We start from the raw sequence: 25,650 nt of genomic DNA, 5'->3' as shown, positions 1-25,650 counted from the left end.
GTACAGCCTTCCTTCTTGGCCATGATGAAGTAAAAAATAATTGGGAAAAAAAAAAAGAAAAGAAAAAAGAAAAGAAAAGTTGGGTTTGACCCTTTACCATAAAGTTGCTGTTGGCGTGAATGGTTCATCATAAACCCCACACCTCCATCCTTTTTATTACATAGCTTTTGTTATCAAATCGTGACTTTTCCTCTAAATCATGGGAACACCCATGTGCATCCCCACTCATCATTCACATATACCATAAAAGAAAGTTCTGAATTTCCATTTAATTCAACCTCATCATTTTCAATTTTATTATCTTTATACTCATCATTTCCAACCCTGTTTCAAGATCAGATTCTACCTTGTCTCATATTCCTGTATGTATTTGGTTAATGAATGTCTTTTTTATTTTTTCTGTTCTTTAGGCATAGAAATCGAAATGAATGTTGCTTGCATATATGTAATACAACTGGTCTTTTATTATGTACCTAATATATACACATCCCATTTCATGATCATTCCCAGAAAAGAAAAAGAAAAATAAAAACCCAAGAAAGAGATAAAATGATATATAGAAATATACAGGGACAAGATGTCAGTTTGAGAATAATCTAATGCATCATATATTATTTCTAGCATTTTACACACTGATAAAACTTTTAACATGAAAAACCAAGAAAACCAAATAAAGGGAAATATCAGTAAGATTTTCAGGAGCAGATGGGGCATTTAACCAACCCATTCTCATTACAATCAGGACATCTAATATACAAATCATCATCATTATTCTCACCAATATCTTTCAAGACCTTGCGACTTCCATTGCAATTGAAGCAAACCAGAAACCTCATGTTGGCACAGCCAGTGCAAGTTGAATTGGACAGCTCGATTGGTATGCCTTCCAACAGCTTCTTGAGCTTACCTTGTTCATGGAGTCCTACTACTTCATCAGCTCCTCCAATATACCTTCCTTTAACAAAAAGCCTCGGAGGGATTACTCGGCCTCCCAATATCTTCCACAACTCTTCTCTGAAATCCAAGTGCATGGAAACATCTCTCTCGTAGAACACGATTCTAAAACTTTCCAACAAGAACCTTATAGCATGACAGTCCTCGAATGTCTTTCTTATTCCTCTTAGACTCGTCGTATATAGAATGATTGCATTGTTTCCTCCTGGTGGGCATTTCTCTTGGAAATCTGATAAAGATGGGTAAATTTCATCATCAACATCATCATTAAAATCATCACCTTTTGCTTCCTGATGAGCATGATGTTCTTCTTCCATGGTGATTTCAGAGAAGATTGGAGAACCTGAAGTATCTATGGTGGGTGAAACATTCTCCTTGACCTTTTCACAGACATTGAACTCGGATTCCATATCTTCATGGTTAAGATCTTTAAAGCGTTTGGATAAACCATTACTTCCAAGTAGTTGGTCTGAGAGAAGATTATGGTCGTTCTTGAGCTCTTGTTCTCTGTGAAGTAGTGGTGGGGGTTGAGTGTTTCGAATATTGGATAACTTCTCAGAGGTGGGATTTAATTGGTGAAAGACTAAGCCTTGTTTCAGAGTCCCTATGGTTTGGATGGCTTTGAATTTCTTAAGGAATTTTCCCTTAACTCCTTTCATCATCTCTTACTTTTGTTTAATCCTCAAGAAAGGATAGCATGTGAGCAAACTCAAAAAAGAATGTGTGTGTGTGTGTGAGTGAGAGAGAGAGAGAGAGAGAGAGAGAGAGAGAGAGAGGGGGGGGGGAGAAGAGGGTCAGTGTTGGCTAGTAAAGGGAAGGGATGAGAAGCGATTAGCTCTGTAGATAATTTTTTCTCTTGGGTGTTGTTGTGGGCTGAGTAAGTGGAAACTGGAAAGCTGAATGTTGGATGCTTTTTAAAGTCGTGAATGGTACTTGAATACAGTGGGGACTGGACTGTCTGATGGGTTATTTTTCATTGATCCTCATCACCAACCATTTGGTGCCTTGATCATAGAACCAAACACAATCAAATGGTTGATATGTCCCTGCATAAGTTTCCAGAGGGTAGCTAAGTTCCATATACTTTAAGTGGCAAAATTTGATTTGCCAGTGGTTTTGTGATCTAAATGGTGTCAAAAGAACAATGGCTAAATGCACAGGGGAGACAAGGTCTGCCCAGTGGCCATGATTCAATTGCCATTGAGGGAAAGCAACTTTCTTCTGTATAATTTGGAACCCTCGGGATAACAACTAAAGTGATTGAAAATCTTTTTTTGTACCAAGAGGACACTAAATTAGATTTTTCAACCCTCAATCACATCCAATAATCACGCCAAAATAGTCCATTGTGTTGTTGTCCTGGCTCTGGTTCGTGCAGAGTAGGGGCAGGCCTATACGTATGTGGAGAAAGCTTGGAAACAATTACTCTCTGCCTTAGCATGTGGTGGAATTCATTCAACCCAATCCATACTCGGATAATTACAAACAAATCAGAACATATGCTTTTGATCGTGGTATTTGGAAGTCTTAAGAGAACCTTATTTACTGGACCCGTGTCGAGAATTATTAATCATGAACCATGTTAAATCAGGAATTAAACTTATTATTTAAATGCAATTGTGCCAACCATTTTACTGTTGTATTTCATTAAGAATCTTGGAATCACACATTTATCTTACTCGGAGATTTGTGCAATGGCAATCGTAAATTCAAAAAAAAAAAAAAAAAAAAAAAAAAAAATTTGCCCCAGAAACAAAATTACTAAATAGCATTAATAACCACTGTAATGACATATTATAACCTATTTTAAAATAGCTGTGCATTAACAATTATTAATGTTCTCAAAGACAAAAACAAGTATGATGGATGCTTCACAGGATAGTAAGCTAAAACATAACTATCAAAGGGGGTGTAAAGTACAGAAAAATATGCATTGAGATTTCTTTTTACACATCATATGCAGTATGGCAGTGATGGGTAGGCTAGAGAGCCAATATTTTGAAGATATTAAATATCCGCCACAGACGATGCAAATCCGATGTAGAAATCAAAAGTAATGCATGTTAGCTGATTGCCTTTTCCGTCATACATCTTCATTTTAAGGGAGTATGAACCCTGCATGTAGAAGTATTGTCAGAAATGCAAGACAGCAAAGAAACATAAAGATTCATATCATAAAATTTGCACTCAAATTGGCCACCTTTTAGTAGCCTATTGGTAAACGTAGGTTTAGGTTCAATGAAAATGCTCAAAGGAAATAGAAAAAGATAGATTGGGTCTTAGAATAAGACTTCTGGGTTTGATGTGGTAAAAGCAAGGGTTCTGGGTTTGATGTGGTAAAAGCAAGGGAAGTAGGAAGATTAAACGTCCATCAGCTTTTTGATGAGTATACTTCCTATGTAAATAAAACTGAGAGGCCAACTTGCACATAATCTCCCCTTTATGTCGTTTTCAGTTTCTAATAATTTGTGTTAGACCATTAAGCACGAAGAATTTGCCCAAAGGTCCTACATAATAATGCTGGATGATTAATAAATGTTAGACCTCAGTCTTTGTATTGTTCTGGATGTGGACCAATTAAACTTAGAGAACTTGTCTATTCTTACAGTCACACATAAATATGATAAGTGAAAGGAACAAAGAGCTTACAGGTGGAGTAAATCCAGGCAAAACTTGAGAGTGAGAAACCACAAAATCACCAGTTGAAACAGGACAAGAGGTTTCTGAACAAAGGTCATGGCTCTCACTGTGGATGTGCCATCCAAAATAAGATACATCAATCACCAATTTCCCTCCAGATATTGCTTCACCTGTTAGCATGTATAAAAAGCTTTGGGTAAAAATCAACAAAAAATGAAAACAAAAAACAAAAACAAAACAGTCAAAAAATAAAAAATAAAAAAACAAAAAGGAACAAAACATTCACAGCAAGCTCTTCAAAGAGCATAGGATTTTCTAAAAGGCTTTCCTATTCAAAAAGATGTTACAAAAAGCCTAGCAGAGCCCTTGGGGGAAATGTAAAACTGAAAAGCTTTTTCCCTTGAAAAATTTCACTTGCATAACCATCAAAATCTTAAAGCTTGATTTACTGAATCAAAAGTATGACTTTTTATGCTCCTCCTAGATTTAATTCCAATCATTATTTTATTTTATTTTATTTATTTACCGAAGAACTAAACAACACTGAAAGAAACAATATAGCCACATTTAAGAAAAAGGAGAACAGAAAAAAAAAAAAAAAAAAAAGGCTGTTGATTATGCCACATGCATTCCAAAAGCCCATGTTCCACCTCCAACCTTCAGCTATTAACAATTGTATGCATACATCCTTCTCTATAGAGAACAAGGTGCATTGTTGAAGTAGATTTTAGAACAATGGCTTTTGGCAAGTGGCAAATAAAGATGAAAACCAGCCAAACCAGACAAAAAGAACTGAAAAAGTTGAAACTTGGAAGATGGCATTATTAACCTTATACGAAAGCTAGTGAAACAGATTTTCGAGGAAAAAGAGCAAGGTCAATTTTCTCAAATTGATGTAAATGCTGCATCAACCAGAGGATAGGGCAAACAGAACAAACAACCAACTGAGTAACAAGAAGATAAGCAATTTGGCAGAGAGTACCTGTAGTTGCAGAAATGCTGAAGGTGGCCGGCTTTCCTCTTGCAATAGGATAAGGAGATATATCAACTGCTTTAACCTTGACATCATATTCAGCCTTCTTATCTGTGCTTATGTTGTAGATTCCCCAAAACATATAACATATATCAGCTAATACTTCATAATGCCCCCATTAACAGCAAAGCAACCACCAAAATCAAATTCTACCCTTAAAAGTAAAACCCCATTGAATAAACTGCACACATATACATATAGACCCATACACTAAACATCTGCTACAAAACAAAGACAGCTCAAATATTTATATTATGTTCAAATCCCAATATATGAATGAATGGTTTATTATGGGATAGTTTTAAACTTTAAACTCAACATGAGAAACATATGGTGGAAGTAAATAAAGAATCGAAACCCTAATCTAAAATCGAAGGAAAAAACAAAAAAAAAAAAAAAAAAAAAAAAAGAAGAAAAAAACGTTGGACTAATTTAAAAGAAACTATTTTGAAGAATACAAGAGAGTTAGAAGCAAATTTTTGTTTTTTTTATACCGCAATAATGCACGTCGTTGGCTAGGGTCAGAGGTAGGATCAGACAAAGCGAGAAAAGCAGGGGAACCATGAACTTCAACTGAGCCATCTTCATAATCTCTCTCTCTATGGGGGATTCCTCAATCCGTCACAGAAAATAAAATGAAAAAAAGAAAAATATGCCTTTGGTTGATATGATAATGAGAAAGAAAGACAGAGAGGAAAGAAAGAGAGCGTATAATGGCGGTTGATACGAAGAAGTAGAAACAGAGAGGAAAGTTGAGGTAACCAAAGACTGGTGGTTCCTTTGCTAAGGAATGTTTGGTGGCACAATCTCACTCTTCTTCGCTGTATTCAACTCTTTTTCTTAGCTATTTACAGTAAAAACCTCTTACTTTCATCTAATTATTATTATTATTATTATTTTTTGTTTCTTTTCAATTTTATCCCAGTTATTTTTTATGAAGAGATATTGTCTAATAATTTGTAAGATTGTGCTGATTAAATTTATTTCAGGTAAAATATAGCCCAAAAAAGGTGAAAAATAAATTAAGCATTAGATTGTCATGTCACTACCAGTTTTGTACAAGTCTAATTACAATTTTTTATTTATTTATTTATTTTTTTTGGGGAATAATAAGTTTAACAGCATTGCTTAACATATCAAAACTCCTTTTATATTTTTATAACTTATATTTGATTCATTAGTTTACTTTGTAATTAAGCATCCTCTGCCCTAAAATGCTATTTGCTGTTTCTGTCTCTCTTTTTTATGCAATTCTTGGATACCATAATCATGTACCTAAATTTAGGTCAATACTCAATAATGATATTTTTGATTATACTGAGAAATATATTCATTTTATTTACATATTAACTATGGGATAAGATTTGCAAAATAATTGTCCGTGCATTTCTTGTCGTTTAATAGAAGAGAAAGGTACAATCCATCCGCTATTATTGATGATGAAATGAAATTGAAAAGATTTTTATTTTTTATTTGGAAAGTATTGAAAAAGATAATTACAAATTATGCATTTGGAAAATTGAAATAATGCTTATTATTGTTGCACTTTTTTAGAAATGTTGATAATAAATCATTAATTTCTTTTTCTTTTCCTTTTTTCAAAATATGAGCATCAAATATTTTGGATATGTTTTTTAAAATTATATATTATAATTTAGTGGGAAAAAAAGTAAGTACCAAATAAAGCATAAAAGAAAGTGATGGGAAAGCAATATCACAAAAGAAACGTCCTCATGGTAAAATCGAATAAAAGCTTCTCTCCTAAGTCTAAAGAGAACCAAAGAAAGCGTAACCCGTGGGTAAATTCCTATATCCGATTGACCGACAAGACAGAATCTATCCACTTTGTCACAGCCCTATTTGGGTCCTCAATCAACCCACCCGACCCGGTGAGCTTCAAAGTACATATATATATATATATATATATATATGGAAATTCTATAAGGAAGACGGACTGCATGAGAACTGCAGTATTAGTGATGATTTTTTATAGTATTAACGATGAATTTTTAGAAAATCATCACCAATATTATGAAAAACGGTCACCAATACTGTGGTCCGCATGAAGACCGTCCGCACTATAGATAAACTATATATATTGGCCTCTATATTATCCTATTCATTTTGGTTTGAATATGTGTAGGAGCTAATTGGGTTGAAATTCAGCCTTTTGAAAGAGAAAATATATTTATTATATTTTTTGTTTCTTGCAACTTTCTGGATTGTTGAAGATTCTTCTTCACTTTTTTTTTTTTTTTTTGGTAAATAGGTTTCTTCTTCACTTGTTTATTAGTTATCCACTTGTAAACATTTTAGCTTTATATAATTTCTATATAAATTAAATGGAGGATAATTTATTTTTTCCACCTTAGGTCCTAGCAAATAGTTTGATACATTTGTCCTTGAACAATTAAAAAGTTGGAATTTCTCCTAGTTTAATAAAATTTATTGTCCCTTTCTTTGCAACTTCTTCAACATATATGAAAAAGATAGGTTGTTGCGGGGAAATTGTGAGGACCATGAAGGATCAGAGGATTGAATAGGAAGAAGTTCGTCTTACAAGGTTCAGAAAAATACTATGTACTTAGTTTGACAAGAAACTATGTCTTGCATAAAATATGTAAAGTTAAAAAAAAAAGAAAAAAAAAAGAAAAAAAAAAAGAAAAAAAGAAAAGATTGTTTCACTAAGCATTAGAATCTAAAGGGAGATGGATTGATTTGTTGTGGGATAGAAAGCTTATGGAAACTCATATATAGGAAATTTCAAGACCCTGCCTCTAGAAGACCATTTATGAGAAATTTTTAATGTTATTAGTTATTCACTTCAAACCTCATTTGGAAATTCTTCATACAACATTAGAAGAAGTCTTGTTAGAGATATATATATATATATAATAAGATTATATTGTTAGATAACAACCAAACTTATATTGGATATTACTTTTCTGACTATCCGAAAATTCGGTCTCAAGTTAACCATCGATAACGCTTAAAGCTTGTTATGTTTAATGACCGGTTTGTTTCAATTCAAAATTTTGATTTATGAACTTAGTATTCAGTCTGCAGCATGCTTTTTGTTATTTAATGCACTGTCAAAATCTGTAGCTAGGATATTCAATGACCTGGAATAAGAGATTGATTTTTGAATGAGCTGGGAAAACCAGAAAAAAAGTATAATTAGTTTAACCATGTCTCCAAAATGGAATATTTAGAGCAGTACATCACTGTGTCAAGATTTTTCTATATTTCTTTTCTTCATCTGTGTTTTTAACTTTATTGGTACTTGTTAATTATAAGCTTTTGAACTCTTCAGTGCTTCAATCATCTCTAATATAATTGGACCTATTGGATATAGTGGGATATGTGATGGTGTTGAATTTTTCCATTGATCTGACATGTATAAATTCCCTCTTTGATTTGTTGATGATTATCTCCAAGTGATTTTTCATTCTCTCCACAATTCTGACAGCTAAAACTCCTGTCCCAACACTATGGGATATTTATCCTGAAGGTTTGCATATAATTTCAATATTTTTGTACTATTTGCTGTTTAATCATAGACTTATTTCAATCATATAGCAAAAAAAAAAAAGAAAAAAAATTCAAAGTATGACATAAAATTGAATCCTAATCTATGAAAATAAAAAGAAATTAAAAAACAAATTCACAATGAAAGGAGCTATATCAACAAGAGAAAAAGCTCCAATAAAACAGATGAATTTTACAGTATACAGATGATGAAAACAGATGGCATATATATATATATATATATATATTCAAAAAGAAAACTAAATCTTCCTTCTCCATTTTCACTCTCTAAATCCATCAATCTCTCCTGCTTGCCAGTGGAACCACCTCAGCCAGAGGGGTAGACAGGGGAGTCGGGATGGGAGACGTTCGACAGACCGGACAAGTGGGATGCAATCTTAACCACGGATCAACACACCTGAGGTGAAAGAGGTGACCACAATCAGGCAGAAGCCTAAGCATATCGGTGGCCTTGTAATCCGCCAAACATATGGAACAGCAGGTGGCCGTGGAGTCTTTCTTTTGGAGCTTGGCCTCAGAGTAGAGCATCTTGGGATAGTTTAATATGGTTTCCTCCTCGAGTCCAACATCTACTACGAAATTCGGCAAGTCAGGCGGCCGATTATGACGATGCTCACGGGTATTCCTGTGTCTCGAAGAGAAAGCAGGGTCTTGATTCCTGGCACAGAAGTAAGAAGCAAGAGTTATAGTAGTGATGAGGAGGAGAATTCCAACAGAAACTCCGACGGCATAGCCAAAGCCTCCAATGTTGTTACCGCCAAGAAAACCGCCATTGCTGCTGTCTGTGGTGTTCATCTCCCGAATGAAGAAGAAGAAGAAGAAGAAGAGAGATTGGAAATGAAAGGAGAAAAAATGGTTTGGCGTATGGTGTGGTCAGCCATGGCAAATGGGAAAATAGAGTTGATTATTTTGGGGATTCAAAAGTGATCAGAAAGTCAACGGTAACATGAGAGAGAGAGAGAGAGAGAGAGAGAGAGAGAGAGAGATGATTATTGATTAGTGAAGTTATAATTAAGGGAAAGATGTATTTGGGGGGATTTAAGCAAGTAAACAGGAGGCCAATGAAGCAAAGCATGTGAATATGGGGAAAAAAAATTGCATAAAGACTATGTGTAGCTGTCTATTGGGTATTGGAGGTCAACGGTTTCTCATTTCTAATATGTATACGTTGTGTTTACTGAGTTTCATTGTTTTTGTCTGATGTGAGCAATTTCTTTCTCTTAACTAAGCATTTCTTTAATCTTAATCCATATAATATTATTCAATTCTTTTCTTTTTTTTTTCTCTATAAATTTTTATGCGTGCATTGCACGTTTCATGCAGAGCACGGGTAGTTGATACTTACTGCTATGTTTTTATAATCCCAGCCAATCCCCATATTATTTTCTCAGTGGATACAACTATGTCTCTCTTTCTCCATCTAATGTGAATGCCAATTTGTAGATTTTGGTGATGCAAGATGATGAAGTGTTGGCATCACTCTATGACCGATCTCTATTTTAGTCTTTTTGGTATACGACCTATAATGGACTTTTCCCAAACCTGATGGGGCATTAACAATTATGGCCCACCCCAATTATGTTTTCGGTTCAAACCTATTGGGCCTCAAGGCCCATGGTTAAGGGCTTTGTTTAAAGTTTAAACCACCCAGCTGTTGTTGAGATTCCTATGTATTTAACAAGTTGTCAAGTCAAAGAACCAACGGCGTAGATGCAATCTTTACATGGTCCAAAGCACAGGATCATTACCATCCATCATCTCCGTGTGGCGTGTGCTGTGTCTGTCTCTCTGTCTTGAATCGTCGTCTCTCTCAGTCTCTAAAATAAAATTAAAAAAAAAAAAAGCCAAAAGAGAGAATTTTTCTTTTTACTGCTTCTTCTCTCTTAACGCTTCTGAATCACAATCATGGCGGTCCTTAGAGTATCGGCGGCGGTGATCTTGTTGCTGATGACGGTGGGGTCCATCGGAGCAGGCGACACGAACCATGTGTACAGTCCCTGCTCCGACACCAAGGTAGTTAGATTCGACGGTTTCACCTTCGGGATCGCTTTTGCGTCGAGGAATTCGTTCTTTTTCAACACTTCGCTTCAGTTGTCTCCCTGCGATCACCGCCTTAGTTTCCCTTCCAATTCACAGATCTCCGTATTTAGGCCCAAGGTCGACGAGATCTCTCTCCTCACCGTCAACTCCTCATCTTTCTCTCCGGTTAGTTGTCTCACTCTCTCTCCGGTTCTCTAGAAACTGTAATAGTCTGTCTTGGCAGCGTTTTGATTAATTTAATTATTGGGCTTGAAATTATTGGAAATGGTAACCCTAAACTCTAATTTCAATTACCTATCACTTTTGCTTTCAATTATTTGGTTTTTGGTTTTACATTCATTAGGGTTTGGACTTTTTAATTTCTTTAATTACTTTCATTGATGTTAATTTCTTAATTTCTTATCAGTTCAGTTAAATTCTTGGGAGTTGGTGGTTATTGCTCAGATGGGTTTTGTTCCTTTCATAGAAAGAAGTATTAAAATCACGAATTTTTAGCTAATCATCCATAAGTAACTTGAATAGTATGACAAGTATTACTGCTTTTTGTTGCTGATGATTGTAGTGGCATATGCTTGCTGAAATGCTTGAGATAGACAATGTGGCTTTGTTATACTAGTTTCAAACTTGTCTGTGCTGCTTGCAACCGGAGTGAGCCTGAATGATGCATAGAAAGAGGGAAGAACAGATAGGAAGAATGAAATTTACTGTAAAACACCATTTGTAGAATAATTTTTGGATTGAGATGTATCAGAGGTGTTTATGACCTTGCATTCAGCTTGTTTAGCTACTTCAATAGTTGCTACCACTTTTAGTAATCTCTCCAGCAGCCTTGTCAAGTGAAGCTATGATGGATCGTGACTCATGTTCTGGTGTCAGTTTTAGTCATCTGAACATATGCAATGTCTAATTGTCTATAATTAGTCTGGTAAATACATTAACTGGTAGAATTTGAAGCATTAAATTTTGTTTTTCAAATTCATTCGGTCAACCTTTGTGAAGTGCTAAGTGCTAACCATTTCTACTCTCTTTCCTGTGATTGCCTGATACCACTTACCCATACATCATTATTAGCTCTTTAATATCTTACAAGTTCTAATCTTTTTTTCTTCTCCAGGATAATGCTGGTGGGTATATGGTTGCATTTGCTGGGAGAAAGTATGCTGCAAGGTCTCTTCCGGCTTTTGTTGCAAACACTACTTACACTGTAACCAGCTTTACTTTAGTAAGGAGTTTGAACTCTAATCCTTCTTACTGAATTCAATTTCATTTTTGTTATCACCTGTGAAAACCTGAGACATTTTTGTATATATATAGGTGCTTGAGTTTAAGAAGGGCAGGCTCCAAAACTTGTATTGGAAAAGGGATGGATGTTCTAAATGTTCAGGGAACACAAACTTTTTCTGCCTCAACAAACAGGATTGTGCTATTAAATCATCCCACTGCAAAAACCATGGAGAAGGAGGAAATGTGGATTGCAGCCTTGGAATACAACTAGCATTCTCTGGAACAGATAAGCACCTTAGAGCTCTCAACTCTTGGTATGAGGTGGAGAAGCTTCGCCAGTATTCACTTTACGGTCTTTACTCAAATCTCAAGAACTCTCTCACGAGTCAGTATGACAAGGTTTTCTAATTGCATTTTCTGTAGTTTGTAGATTATTTTTGCTGGTTTTCTGTATTCTTTTTTCATGTATTATCCTCTTTTTTATGTTTGATTTTGATATTAAGTTGGCCTTTGCCTCTTTTTCACCATATGGGAGTGCCCTCTTTCCTTGGGGAAAAAAAAAAGAAAAAAAAAAAGAAAAAATGAAGAAGAAATCCTCAAGACTTATGGTGTATAAATTGATGTACTTTGGAAACAATTATCTTTGTGATTACATAATGAAATCTTAGGACGGGTTCTTGGCTATGTCCTTGAAATGGTTGTACCTCAAATTTTACTGTCCCTCAAACTGGTTGAATCAGAATAGCTCATACATATAAAAATTTGAATTCTAAAGTTCTACATGACAATATCGACCACGATATTCACAGACTGATGTTAATTTGATTTATAAAAAAATTATCAGTTTGGTTTGAAAAACTAGAAACAGACGTACTAATGTGCCAAATATAGGACCCATAAAAAAAAAAATTGCCCAAAAAGTAAGAATAAAAATATCATTATGAGGCTAATAGACTCGTGGTAGATCCCATTTTCTCCTGAGTTATTTCGAAAAATAGCCATCCCGTAGTATGATTTTAGAAGAATAGCAAAATTTTTTCTTTTTTTTAAAAAAACTAGCCATCTTGGAACAAAAATGCTCTTGATAAAATTGAAAATTAAGTAAAAGGTTTTTTTTATCCTTTTCTTCTTCCTCTACATAGTCGTTCATGTAAAGGTTTATCTAACAGACTACTCTTTGCATCTCATCTCCTCTCATTCTTATTTTTTTGTATTTTTTCATATCTGAAATTAAACTCAAGTATAAATTTTATCTTTTTTCTTATTAGATGAAAGTAAGGAAATATATGTTTTTTTTCTTTTTTCTCTTTCTCTTTTTTCTTGTATTTTTTGTTAGTTTTGGAATTTTTAAGCTTTTTATTTAATATGGGTATGCAAGAAATTAATTTATGAGCTGTTATATGTGATTTTAAAGATACTTAGGTGGCATATGGTTTGAAAATAGAGAAAAATTTTTGTAAAACTGAAAAATTGCAAAAAACAGTAAAAACGGAGGAAATTTGGCGAAAAAGATGAACTTCTGCCATTTTCCTCCAGTTTGTCAGTTTTCGCAAGTTTTCCGCTAATTTTCCGCCAGTAGGAAAAAGCTATATTTGGCGGGAAAAAAAAAAAAAAAACAGAATCAACTTTTTTAATACAATTAATATGTTTGTTTAATATTATTTAAAATTTTATATATTTATTGATTTAATTTAACGTTATTCATCTAATTTTGTAGTAAAATGGAAGATGATGATATTGTAATTGCAGTTTTATACAATGGAACATTGATACAAAATGATGGTGGTAATTGGAAATATCGAAATGGTAAAAATATAATGGTCTTCGTCGGCAAAAGATGCACAAAATCAGAGTTAGAGGATGAGATTTTCAATTGTATTGAGATAGATCGAAATGAATATTTGCTAAAGTTAAAATGGATATATGGACAATGTGCAGAAAAGTTGGATCCTACAGAAATACACTATGATAGGGATGTGAAATGCTTTCTTCAAGAAGTGAGGAATGGAGGGATGACAATGATGTGGCCTCCATTGTATGTTGAGGTGATTTCGAAAGTTGAACATGTATGTAGAAATATTCATCAAACAGCCTTTGCTTCGGATAGTGGGAGTAATCTTCATTCTTTTTCTTGTCCTCCAATTGGCGTTCGTCTACCACAAGTTTCCGGTACTGAACCTATTCAGGCTACATCTCAGGAAATTATGGTTCAAGAAACTCAGTTTAGAGATCAAGTTGATGTTCGTGGGGTCAAGACATCATTTAACATCCACGAAGGAGTTGATGTTGGAGGTGACTATGCTGAACGGTTTCCTAACAATGAGGAGTATGAGCAGTTGCATAATATTGATCATGATGAGAATTACAATGCAGCAGGGGATGATGTTGATCATAATGATGTAGATTTTGGTCATGAGTTGCCGGATAATGATAATGATATGCATCCTAAAATGAACAATGAAAGAGTTGATGATGTTAGGGTTCATCGTGCTACAAGTGACCACATATCATCGAGCAACAGAAGTGGTTCTATGGCCATATTTTCGTCAAAGTTCACTGGTTGTGAAAGCATAGTAGTTGGATAATTATTTTGCAACAAACGTGACTTACAGAATAAACTGAATATCTATTGCATGCGAGAAAATAAGGAGTTCAAGGTGACACGGTCAACTACACAACGGTATGAGGTTGTATGTTTGGAAAATACTTGTAAATGGCGACTACGTGCAACCACATTTAAAAATGAAGAAATATTTGTTGTGAGAATTTTTGATAATGTACACAGTTGCTCGTTAGATATCGTGCATCGAGAACATAAGCAGACCAGTAGCGGGGTTATCGGCCAATGTATCAAATCTAAATATGAAGGTATTGTACGTGTTTACAAACCCAAAAAAATTCAACATGATTTTTTGCAGAAATATGGGGTGAATATAAGCTACAACAAAGCATGGAGAGGGAAAGAGTATGCAATTGAGCTCATGCAATCAAAAACACCGCGGATCTTGATCAATATCTTGATCAATCAAAAACATGCTCATGCAAAGTCTTCGATCTTGATCAATATCCTTGTGATCATTGTATTACTGCTTGCCGAGACTGCAAAATTGCTCTTTATGGCATGTGTTCTCATTACTACACCATGGATGCATTTTATGCAGCTTATGCTGAGTCCATTTACCCTTTGTTAGATAAAAAACAGTGGCATGCCCTGGATGACGTGGCAAGTCGTATTGTTCTTCCACCAAGATGGACACGTAGGCGAGCCGGTAGGCCGAGGATGCAACGCATACTATCCGAAGGTGAAGATGTTTTTGGACGTAGATGTAGCCGATGCGGTGGTGTTGGACATTATAGGCAGAGATGTACGAATCCATTGTTTTATGCTTCGAATTAGAAAGTTTTTAGTGTTATGGTTTAATATGTTTTAATAATTATTTCATATATTGGATAACATTTTCTACTCCACGGTGGAAGATTTATTACCATTTTTTTTTTTAAAATTTAATCCCAAATGAAAAAAAGGCTTTCTAGAATTGATTTTAAATTTTTAGTTTACATATCATTTTATGAAATGTCCAAATAATTTTGAAAAGAAAAACAAACATATATCATTTTTTCTTTTATTTAAAATGGTTATTGATTTTAAATGTCAATACATTTTTTGTTAATTCTATCTTCATCTTATATAATATTTGTCTCCACTCTCAATTTTTTTACCCCACTATTAAGTTAAATAATCTATTAGGAATTGATTTTCCAAGTGGAGGAAATTAGTTTCTGATAGGAGTAAAAATTATTCAACGATTTCCGCTTTGAGGAAATTTTTTCCAACAGGAGGAAAACTATTTCCGCTTGGAGGAAAAATTTTTCGCCTGGTGAAAATTTATCCAGAGGCTTCAATTGATCTCCATATGGGATTTTCGACTGGAGGAAAAATTTTCCTTCAGGAGGAAAAATTTTCCGCCTAGAGGAAATATTTTCCGACAAGCGGAAAAGTTTTTAGAATTTGCAATTGAGCTCGTAAGATGTTTGTGCATAATGGAATTCTAATAAATAAACATGGCACATTTTTTATAAGATCAATTAGTTATCCTTACATCAATAACACATCGTTATCTTTGTTAAATGAATATTATAATCCACCATTATCTTTACAATTAAAAGTCTAATATAATAAAGAATATGCATCTATAAACATGACAAAAAGAAAGAAAAATGCATCACCACCCAGCTCATATGCTTAGTTCTTTGTTGTAAGCCTCATATGCATACTTCCTCCTAAAGAACTCCATGTCATCTTGTGTGAATGTCACTGGTAATCTAGCATGTAAAAACTCGATGGTCTTGAATGTAAACATGCCACAGTCACCACTACAAAAAAACAATTATTATAACATATATTAGTATTATCAGAACCATATTCAATAGTTAATATTTATTCAACAAACATGTACGTATTAAGGGGCTTTACCCGTTACTTTGCTGAGGGAAATTTTGTGCCAATTCACATGTAAACTCATCAATGGAGTCTACAAGATCCGTCCGCTGCTCATAAAAGGATTTCAGTTATTTAGTTGCATTTATTTAGTGGAATCAACAACTGTCAATACATTACAGGATTTCAGTTAACACAACAAATAAAGGAATTTACATGAATAAATGAATAGTTAACATTACACAATTTGGACATGTATATTGTACATGATTTACTCATTTCCACAGCTTTGACTCCTTCATTCGAATCCCTAATACATATTCTTGTATTGCATATGAAAATTGGAACTTAGATGGATTGGCGATGAACTTTCCATAACACTGCTCAATGTATACCTAGAACAAAATAAATTATTAGTTATCCAAAATTACAATAACCACATATAGGACACCTGGCCTTTAAAACTTCTTTACTTGGAGAAAAATGTTTTCTGATAGGAGAAAAATGCTTTCCACTTGGAGGAAAAATTTTCCGACAAGCGAAAAATTATTCAAAAGCTTGAATTGAGCTATATATAAGGGGTTTGTGAAAAATGGAATTATAATAAATATGCCACATTTTGTAGACGGTTAATTAGATATCTTTACACCAAAACCCATCATTATCTTTGATAAATGAACATCAAAATAATCCAGCATTATCTTTACATTTAAAATGTTAATATAAGAAAAACAATGCATCTATAAACATAATGAAAGTAACAACAACAAAGAAGTAAAAGTGATATTATGCTGTTCATGAATCATCAACCTAAACTCATATGCTTAGTTTTTTGTTGTAAGCTTCATAAACATACTTCCTCCTAAAGAACAATATATTATCTTGTGTGAAACTCAATGGTAATTTACCATATAAAAACTCCATGGACTTGAGCACAAAAATGAACAATAATATAATTACAACCATATTCAATAGTTAAAATTTAAGCAATAAATATGTAAGTGTTAAGGGGCTTTACCCATTGGTTTGTTGAGGGCAACTTTTTGCCAATGCATAGATAAACTCATCAACGGACTTTACAAAATCCGTCCGCTCTTTGTAGAAGTATGCAACCCGCAATAAATAAGGCAACATAACATAGGCATGTGGTATTGCTTCCTAAGAATAATCTATGGTTGTAACACATATTAAACATTATGGTTTCAAATTCAAACCTCCCATTAAACTTCAACAAAAACGTAGCTTTTTATTACAGATAATTTCACATTCTAAGCATGCAAGATAAACGTTTTCGTCACACTGACAAAGGTTCTAACAAAAAGTTTTACAATGTTAATAACCTAGAATAGTATAAACTACATATTCATCTTCAGTATCAACTTTTAAGATAGTAGCACGATATTTCTTTTTATATCTATATGTTTAGCAAAATTTTCAGAATGCTTTCAACAAAATTTGAGAAAAGAAAAATGTTGATGGTAAAATAATATAGTTATTGCAGTACAAAATTGTACTTAACTCTCTCATGAAACATTGATGAAAAAAAAAACATAAAATATGACCAAAAAAAAAAAAATAAATATAGGCTTTGCAGCATATTGTTTGAATTTATTTAGCATAATAAATAAGGCATTAATTATAATTAACAATGACTTCTTCCTCTTACTTGACCAATCTATCAGTTTGAATGTTGATCATTTTCCATTTTAATCAGCAGATATATACCACCTCTAGTATCATCTGGGATTCCTTTTGGGCTCATAGTTACAGTCACCAAATTAAATAAGAAAATAGAAATTATATCTTATCAGTGCAAAGTGAGGCTAAACAATAAATCTTTTTTTTTTTTAAATACATCTCATGTCAACTAAATCCAACATAAATGCAATATTTGGATATATTAAAAGCAGAAGGCTTGTCATCAAGTGAATTATGACATAAAATACTCACTGAATTTTTGCAATTATATATATTTTTTAAAAAATTAGAGGTTCTAATTTAAAAATTAAAATTAAAGTGTTTCCAAGTGATAAGATTGGAATTTTACAAATTGAAATTGAAAATTTGATAAATATTCAATTGTTTTTTCTGTTTTCATAAGCTAGGGAATATTTGCACTCCGATTTTTCTCGTGTACTATAGGCCATGTATGCTAAATCTGAAGACGAAATTTACTTCTCTTGTTAACGACAAAAGCATGATCTGGCCAAAATTAGCAAAGACCAATAGGAGATTAAAAAATCAAAACATATATAACAAGCAATTTAGATTTAAAATAATGGTTAATTAATCTTATTTTTCATACATCCCCTGATCGATTAAAATCACAAATTGCATTAAACATCACTTAATTGGGTTCTCTGCCTGCCGTAAATAATCATTCCATTGAACTTTACTCAAAAAATGATTGCAGAACTTTTGTCTTTGATGAGAACCAAAGTAAAAAATGTAAGCTTCATATTCATTCCCAATTAACACTTAAAAAATCTTAAAAATGAAAAGAATAGAAGAAGGTATTAAAAAAAATAGAAAAGAAAAATACTAACCTGCTGCAGGAAAAGTGCACAATGCAGACAAATCGGCCCCAATTAGCCCTTTTCAATACACATACTCAATCGAAAGAAAATAAAATAAAACCTTTTAGCACTTAGACAATATTATTCTCAAAATCAAATAAACTATCAAAAAAACAAAATAATGAATTTGCAATAAAAATTTTTTTAAATCTATTAAAAAAACGAAATGAAAGAGTTAGAAATTACAAAATTCAATAGGCAAAAAAGAAAGACAAGCAAATCATAATTTACCATTTCAATCTCCATTTTTTTTTTCTCGAGGCTCTGTCTCTCCCTCTATTAGTAATATTTTCTGCATCTGATTAAGGCCTAGTAGATCAGCAACTATGGTGAAAGAAAATGAAAGAAAGAAACATGGTGAATGGTGACCGACCACCTTTTAATCGCTATCCTGTGTTTACTCCTTGGTAGCTTTCTATGGTTTTTGATTTTTTGAAGCCGCTTTTTCTTGTTCTCCATTATCTTTATGGTCTTTTAGGGATGAAAGGGGCTGGTGGCCGAAGAAGAACGGCAAGGTTTCAGAAAAACCTTTTTGCAAATGTAAAAAGAATAAATAAAAAGCCTTTTAATTTTATTGTTTATCAATTTGGTCAGTAAGGGCATTTTGGTACGAAAATGTAAAATGATGGCTATTATTCAATAAAATTAAAGTTTTTGTTATTTGTCAATTTTAGACTTCTAGGGTGGTTATTTTTCAAAAAAACCCTTTTCTCCTGTCTGTGATCCGTATACCACCGTGGCCCATACAAAGCACTGCACCTTCAACAATTCATCACACGTACCTAGACTGCCCTACGCAGGGAGGAGTGAATAGAAAGCACAACTTTTAAAGAAATGATATGTGTCACATTGATCATCTTTCAACATTAAAACCAAACTTTATTTTCATTCAATTTTTTTTTTTTAAATTCAAACACCAATAGTAATGAAGCTTTTATAATTACTGTGATTGCATTTACCAAAAAAAATGAATTATTATGATTGCTCAACAGCAGGACTTCATTAATAATTATTTGTCTTATCGAATTGAATGTTGATGTGATGTGTACGAGTTTTGGTCGGCTTTTCACAACTCATTGTGATGTATGTTTGGGCAGCAGCAAGCAACATGCACAAGCAAGGTTAATTTTCGCTAAAAGAAATAGGAAGGTTATTGAAGGTGGCCTAATATGGTTGGGGGATTCCATGTTGATAATATTTTTAATTACGATCTCGTTGTATAAACAGTTGTTTCTCGAGTTAAATTCGATTTTTGATCAGTGAAGGAATATATGATTGGATTTTATGTCCCATGCCTTCAATTTATTTCATCATTATTGATGCGATCAATAATGTTATTCTTGTAGATGCTATTTTGGATATTGTCCGAAGAACCATACCATGATAAATGTAACTAAAGATGCTACTAGAATGGATGCGGCTTTAAAGGTTAGCATTCTAGTAAGTGTTTATACGGTTTGAGAGGTAGAGGTAACTTTGGAGGCCAATACTCATGCAAGTGTCAATATTGTTTGAGAGGCTGCACCTAGATATATATGGCACGAAGGACCAGTATCAGGGTAAAGATAGCCATGGAAGCTAGTATTCCTATAGGTGTCAGTATAGCTTAAGGTTTCTGTAATTAGATAGATGCAACCTGAGAGGCAACACTGGGGTTAATATAGCTTGTGGAGCTAGTATCGAGATAACTACAGCCTAGTTGATCAGCATTGAGGTAGAGGTGGCCTTGGAGGCTTGTACTTTTATAAGTGTTAGTGTGGCTTGGGAGGCATGCAACCGAAGAGATGTAGGGCTCAGCATCGGGATGAATGCGGCCTGATTGGCCAGTATCGTGGTAGAAATAGCCCTTGGAGCCTAGCACTTGATACTCATTCGGACTAAATTGGCCTTGTGCCTTTTAGCGCGGCATGGAGGGCTTGCAACTATTGGTGCATGAATTCAAATAATGCTGCCATATTTCTGTTGTGCTCTTTTATATCTTTACTCATCTTACGTAAAATATATTATCATCATTTGAAGTTATCTTAGCTTGTTAATTGATGAATTCCATCGAGAATGCCAAAAAATAATGTTGAAAAAAAATCCCACGCCAGCATCTCTGATTATATGAGCATGTTACTTTCTAGGTTGAAGGAAATAGAGAAAATAACAATAATAATAACAATTACAAAGATAAAATAAAATCAGAAGATTATACTTTAAGTGCAATGAACAAATAATTAAGAAGGTTCTAACGCTTTAATGATTCTAACTTTAATCAATTAAGAAAAATAAATAAGAACAATGCCAACAAGGATTAGTAATTAATGCTAATAAAATAAAACTAAATAATAGATTGCTTAAGGGTTAACACTAAATAAAAACTAAATAAAAAGTGCTAGAAGACATGTCTATGTTAAAAACTAAATTAAAAATGAGAGATAATATACTAAATAAAAAAATCTCTATATTGAAAACTAAAATTAAAAATGAAAAATAATATGCCAAATAAAAATAAGAGATAATATACTAAATAAAAAGCAACCATAAAATCTGTTTTATGTTAAAAATTATAACTAAAAATGAGAGATAATAAATAGTCGGATTGCTTTATAATAATAGGAATTGAGGTTATTTTCAATAAGCAAATGGATATATTATATACTAACCAACCACAAATTTTTTATTTTTTCAATATAGAATAATTGCAAAAGTTTATATTTTTAAAACCCAATTAGTTTTTTTTTTCCTTAACCTAGGTGGGATATTTTTCTTTGTGGTTCCTTATTATCGTAAACCGAACCTATTGATACAAATAATTAATTATGAAAGCAAGAGGCGACAAGCTCATGTTTGGAAAACGTTCCTCTATTTTTTTTTTTTTTTTCTTTCCTCTTTTGTTTAGAACAAAATTAAACTGTCTTCTAATATTGCTTCCGGAAAGTCGCATTGGAATTAAAGTTTTGGGATTGTTTAGTTTGTTAATAAGCCAAATGAATAAATAAAAATTAACGATGTACTCACATTTTTCTTTCCTGATTTGATCAGCGATTATGGAAAATGTAAATAATTAAAAAGTTCCCGCGGGCTTAAAAAAAGTTTTTAAATAAATAATGAATCTATTCCGAACTCAACCAAATTTCCCAAAAAAAAAAAAAAAGGAATCTAATCATTTTCATAATAAATGTGTTCCAATCATTCTACAAACTTACTTAAACTGATAAGAAAGAACAATAACAAATTAAATAAGAAAAAAAAAAAAAAAACCAGCCTATTACATGAGCAAAATAGAGTTGTAAATCTTCAACAGTCACTGATCTCCTTCAAGGAGAGAAAGAAGCTGGCCAATTCTTGATAATATCAAAAGGCAGACCTGCATCACTACCAGCATTGGTACCACCACAAAATAAGCCAGAAGGCAATCCAAGATCACTTCCAAACCCACTGCTTCCTCCAATGTTATTATTAACTGCGTTATTAAATGGAATCTGCCCAATTCCCATATCAATTCCACCAGTGTTGTCTCCGTTGTTATTCACATAGGACTGAATTCCAAACCCCAATTGATCATTCCCACCATTGTTAATATTAGTCCCATAGTTGGCCAATACAATATTCCCTACTTGGTGATCATTTCCTCCACTAATCCCTCCAAAATTCATCATCTGGGTTAGACCTATAACATTGGTATTATTGTTATCATATCCAGCATTCATATTGTTAAAATTGCTTCCTTCCCCAAAATATCCATAAGGCAAACCCATTTGGTCATTCCCATTATTGTAATTATAATTACCAGCAGAAACTACCCTATAATTCCCACAGGGACTAATATTCGATCCCATTTGATCATGAACTCCATGTCCCACATCATTAGGAGGATAGCCTTGAGGTGCTACAGATATATGAACTCCGCCTCCGCCATTGCTGTTCTCCCACCAGAGTGACTCAGTAGCTGTCCTTATTCCTTGATCTGCTGCAGCAGCAGAAGAGTTATAATCTCCACCGTTCATTTGTTGTGATCCCACCATGATGTTCTCCGAATCTGCATCTCCACCAGCATCCTGATGATTCTGATTCTGATTCTGATGATCAGAAGAAAGAAAAGAACCAGGTACAGAAAGTGGGCCCTGCTGGAAATACTCCACGCGTTTCCTGATCTCCTTCATCCTCTCTTCCAACATCCAAACCAAACCGGTCAGTTCGATGGTTTCGAATTCAATCAGCTGCTTACCTTTGTGGATTTGGTGCATGATACGAGCCATCTCCATCTCCTTGTTCTTCCTGCTGTGTTTCCTGAGCTGTTCTTGCATTTTTCCGGCTCTTTCCCGGAGATAGCTCTCTTGATTCATCATCTTCTTGCACCGTTCAATCTCCGGTACGCTCTGGAATCTTGCCAGAAGTTGAGCCACCACTTGCCGGGACGGCCAGACCGCCGGTTCGGTGTCGTCGGGCCCATAAACGACCACGAAAGCGCTCACGCCGCATAGGGTGGTTAGCTCACTCACTTTCTTTAACAACCCTGTTCTTCTTTTCTTGAAACTGGCTTTTCTTGCGCTGTCGTTTCCTATCCATACAAGTTTCACTTTCTTCCTCGTCATTTTTTTCTGTGTAAAAATGCTTGTGAATTCTACTACCAATGGACACATGTATATATAGGAAAAAAGTACTACCGGCAAAGATATATATTAAAAGGCCAATTTTTTGAAAATTAAAATTGTATTTGCATTGAAGTTAAGAAATCCATTCCTCAGGATTCTAGATTATGGTGTAATGTAAGAAAATTAAATATTGTGGCTGGCAGAGTGGTAGAGCAAATTTATTTTTATTTAATGCTTGGTGTTAAAAAGTATATCTGTACCATGCTTGGAAGCTATTGATATTTAAAAAATTTAACACTTCCAGATACATACCCTTCCAAGAAATGGTGGGAATATTTCAATTTTAAAATTTAAGAAATTAATTGTAGATGATTATTAATATGGACGGTCCATTTTCAATTCTAAAGTTTTTTGTGATCATCAAGATATGTATTATTTTGATCAATCGATTCCATTGGACGGGAAAGCTTTGCTAAATCGACGGGCATGCTGCCACGTGGAAACAATTTTTCCAGAGAAAAGAGTGATAAGCTTGCATTTAAAATACAAATCCAAGGGAATTTGCTCTGTTTTTAATTAATTAACAACAAATTTGCTTTACCAATTAATTCAAAAACTTAATTAATTGTATACGGTGGCTAGGTTCTTTTACTGAAAGCTTTGGCTTCGCTGTCTTTTCAGTCTCAACGAAAAATAACAAAGGCCGGCACACATTTTGTCATTTAATAATTTGAATATTATTAAAAGTTGGTATTTTTAATTAATGGTGAAAACAGAAAATTTTACTACAACTACAACCTCAAAAACGCCTTTATAATTATTAAGACCAACCTTTATCAATGTGTACTACATAAATGGTTTATTAGTTCGTTTTTTTTAATTTCTTTAATCGTTAAATAAAAATGTACCTAGCCAAGTTCAATTTGACCTTAAAGCGTTTAGTAGTAATTGTAATTCTTGAATATGTAGTCAAATTTAATATATTATTAGGACAAAGATTAGTTAATGACTTGCAAATCTTAGTTGTATTAATGAATTTGTAAGTGAGATACATATAAAAAATAACATTAATTGAAAGTATCTATTAATTGTCATACAATAATCGTATGTTTTTTTATATATTAATTAGAGTGTTAATTTGTTATTATCGGTGATAACTAATTCTGTTTTCGGTAATCTAACTAATATTTTATAGTTGACATACCATTTATGGATATCTAAATCATCGGTTAGGATCCAAACAATTAATATTTATTGATTGTTAATTGTGTTATCGGTATACTTGCTTATCATTGTGCCGTTAACATATGAAAATACATATGACATATGTATGTGTAATGATTGGTAAGTTTAAAACGTTATTTGTCACACTAATAATAGGTACTAAACAAAATGATAGAATACCACCATTAGTGATGTGGTTATTTATGTGATGTTTTATGCAAAATGTTTAAAAAATATTAAAATGAAAATTATTCACCATCTATCTACCATGGCATTGCTTAAATCGACGATCCCCAATTATGTTCTCTATTTCTAGTTTTATCAATTGTATATATCATAATATGTACATGTAAATGATTGACAATATATGAAGTAATTCCACACTTTATAATTTAATGCTGTTTTGTTAGTACTATTGACGATTCTAGTTATGTTCTTGTTACTATTTGGCTATCAATGTACGAATTACATATAAAAAGCATCATATATTTACATGTATTAGTAATAGTAACTTGTAAGTAAAGAAGTTAATTTCATTTTTCTTTTTAGCTATCATATTTCCAATGATTAAATTACTTTTATAGAAAAAAATATATATATACATATTGATTTAGCCAAAAAATAAAAACAAAAATAAAAAAGCAAAATGTAGAAATTAAAAATCTATCTACTAACAAATATTAGTGGAGTATATCATATGAACATCTGTACGTAGTTATAGTAAAGTCACGGAACCAGAGCACTTTAAATTCTTTCGTGCATAATGTCAACTTTTGATGTGAAATTAATGAAATAGCACATACATAAATAACAATGAATTATTTTGTCGTTGCACTCAAAAGGAAATATTGATAGTAAAATATTAATTATAATCATTTTTAGTGTTTGTTATATGTTACTAAATTTTCCAACTTTGATAAATTAATTTGTCGTCAAATATATATATTCTTAGTATCACTTTTTTTTTTTCATTCTTTTTATTCTAAAGAATATTATTATTCAGTATCACTTTATTTTTATTTATTTCTTTCTTTTTGTCTTCATTTTCAGGGTTCCACTGGGTAGTGAATCTTTCTTTTGGATAAAATCTTCCTATTCTTTTATCTTTTTTGAATAAGGAGACAAAATATATTCATGTACGAGGTGGTATCTGCCTTATATCATAATGATACTATGTTATCTTTTATTTAACAAAAACTACGTTACTTGTATCCTTTTTAATATGAACTTAATAATTTGTGATTATTTTCAACATCCCTTAATGATAAATATTAGTATTACTAATTATAAAAGAATATGATAGCATGTCATCCGAATATTAATAACGATGATGACATAAAAAAATATTCCTGTGGGTCTATTTTTGTTTTTTTATTTTATTTTTTATAATAA

The 25,650-nt window shown here is 32.9% G+C and overlaps 5 protein-coding genes across 5 annotated transcripts; 1 reads left to right on the top strand and 4 right to left on the bottom strand.

The window, feature by feature from the left end:
• Positions 1–512: 512 nt before the first annotated feature.
• Positions 513–2,580, bottom strand: LOC107433621 (uncharacterized protein At5g39865). The gene has a single exon (XM_016044920.4). The coding sequence runs from the start codon at positions 1,614–1,616 to the stop codon at positions 696–698; it is 921 nt and encodes a 306-aa protein (XP_015900406.1). The 5' UTR covers positions 1,617–2,580; the 3' UTR covers positions 513–695.
• A 123-nt stretch (positions 2,581–2,703) lies between these two features.
• Positions 2,704–5,442, bottom strand: LOC107433603 (uncharacterized). Its single transcript, XM_016044900.4, has 4 exons — positions 5,122–5,442; positions 4,577–4,678; positions 3,604–3,764; positions 2,704–3,069 (listed from the first exon to the last, which is right to left on the bottom strand). The coding sequence occupies exons 1-4, from the start codon at positions 5,213–5,215 to the stop codon at positions 2,962–2,964; spliced, it is 465 nt and encodes a 154-aa protein (XP_015900386.3). The 5' UTR covers positions 5,216–5,442; the 3' UTR covers positions 2,704–2,961.
• A 2,784-nt stretch (positions 5,443–8,226) lies between these two features.
• Positions 8,227–9,412, bottom strand: LOC107433623 (RING-H2 finger protein ATL70). Its single transcript, XM_016044921.4, has one exon. The coding sequence runs from the start codon at positions 8,969–8,971 to the stop codon at positions 8,453–8,455; it is 519 nt and encodes a 172-aa protein (XP_015900407.1). The 5' UTR covers positions 8,972–9,412; the 3' UTR covers positions 8,227–8,452.
• Positions 9,413–9,955: 543 nt separating this feature from the next.
• LOC107433602 (uncharacterized) lies at positions 9,956–12,150 on the top strand. Its single transcript, XM_016044899.4, has 3 exons — positions 9,956–10,381; positions 11,331–11,438; positions 11,531–12,150. The coding sequence occupies exons 1-3, from the start codon at positions 10,082–10,084 to the stop codon at positions 11,846–11,848; spliced, it is 726 nt and encodes a 241-aa protein (XP_015900385.1). The 5' UTR covers positions 9,956–10,081; the 3' UTR covers positions 11,849–12,150.
• A 9,552-nt stretch (positions 12,151–21,702) lies between these two features.
• On the bottom strand, positions 21,703–23,034 carry LOC112489112 (uncharacterized). Its single transcript, XM_025067132.3, has one exon. The coding sequence runs from the start codon at positions 23,032–23,034 to the stop codon at positions 21,757–21,759; it is 1,278 nt and encodes a 425-aa protein (XP_024922900.1). The 3' UTR covers positions 21,703–21,756.
• Positions 23,035–25,650: the final 2,616 nt, after the last annotated feature.

Source organism: Ziziphus jujuba, chromosome 11, assembly GCF_031755915.1.
Source record: "Ziziphus jujuba cultivar Dongzao chromosome 11, ASM3175591v1".
In the NCBI taxonomy this organism is placed as follows: Eukaryota; Viridiplantae; Streptophyta; class Magnoliopsida; order Rosales; family Rhamnaceae; genus Ziziphus; species Ziziphus jujuba.
The sequence above is the reverse complement of the archived record's forward strand: the minus strand, read 5'-3'. Positions and strand labels throughout refer to the sequence as shown.

Coding starts and splice junctions, on each gene's coding strand:
- LOC107433621 (XM_016044920.4), bottom strand. CDS start 1,616: ATGATGAAAGGAGTTAAGGGAAAATTCCTTAAGAAATTCAAAGCCATC.
- LOC107433603 (XM_016044900.4), bottom strand. CDS start 5,215: ATGAAGATGGCTCAGTTGAAGTTCATGGTTCCCCTGCTTTTCTCGCTT. Junction 3,765..4,576: donor CAGCATTTCTGCAACTACAG/GTACTCTCTGCC, acceptor ACATGCTAACAG/GTGAAGCAATATCTGGAGGG. Junction 3,070..3,603: donor TGCCTGGATTTACTCCACCT/GTAAGCTCTTTG, acceptor TTCTACATGCAG/GGTTCATACTCCCTTAAAAT.
- LOC107433623 (XM_016044921.4), bottom strand. CDS start 8,971: ATGAACACCACAGACAGCAGCAATGGCGGTTTTCTTGGCGGTAACAAC.
- LOC107433602 (XM_016044899.4), top strand. CDS start 10,082: ATGGCGGTCCTTAGAGTATCGGCGGCGGTGATCTTGTTGCTGATGACG. Junction 10,382..11,330: donor ACTCCTCATCTTTCTCTCCG/GTTAGTTGTCTC, acceptor TTTCTTCTCCAG/GATAATGCTGGTGGGTATAT. Junction 11,439..11,530: donor CTGTAACCAGCTTTACTTTA/GTAAGGAGTTTG, acceptor GTATATATATAG/GTGCTTGAGTTTAAGAAGGG.
- LOC112489112 (XM_025067132.3), bottom strand. CDS start 23,034: ATGACGAGGAAGAAAGTGAAACTTGTATGGATAGGAAACGACAGCGCA.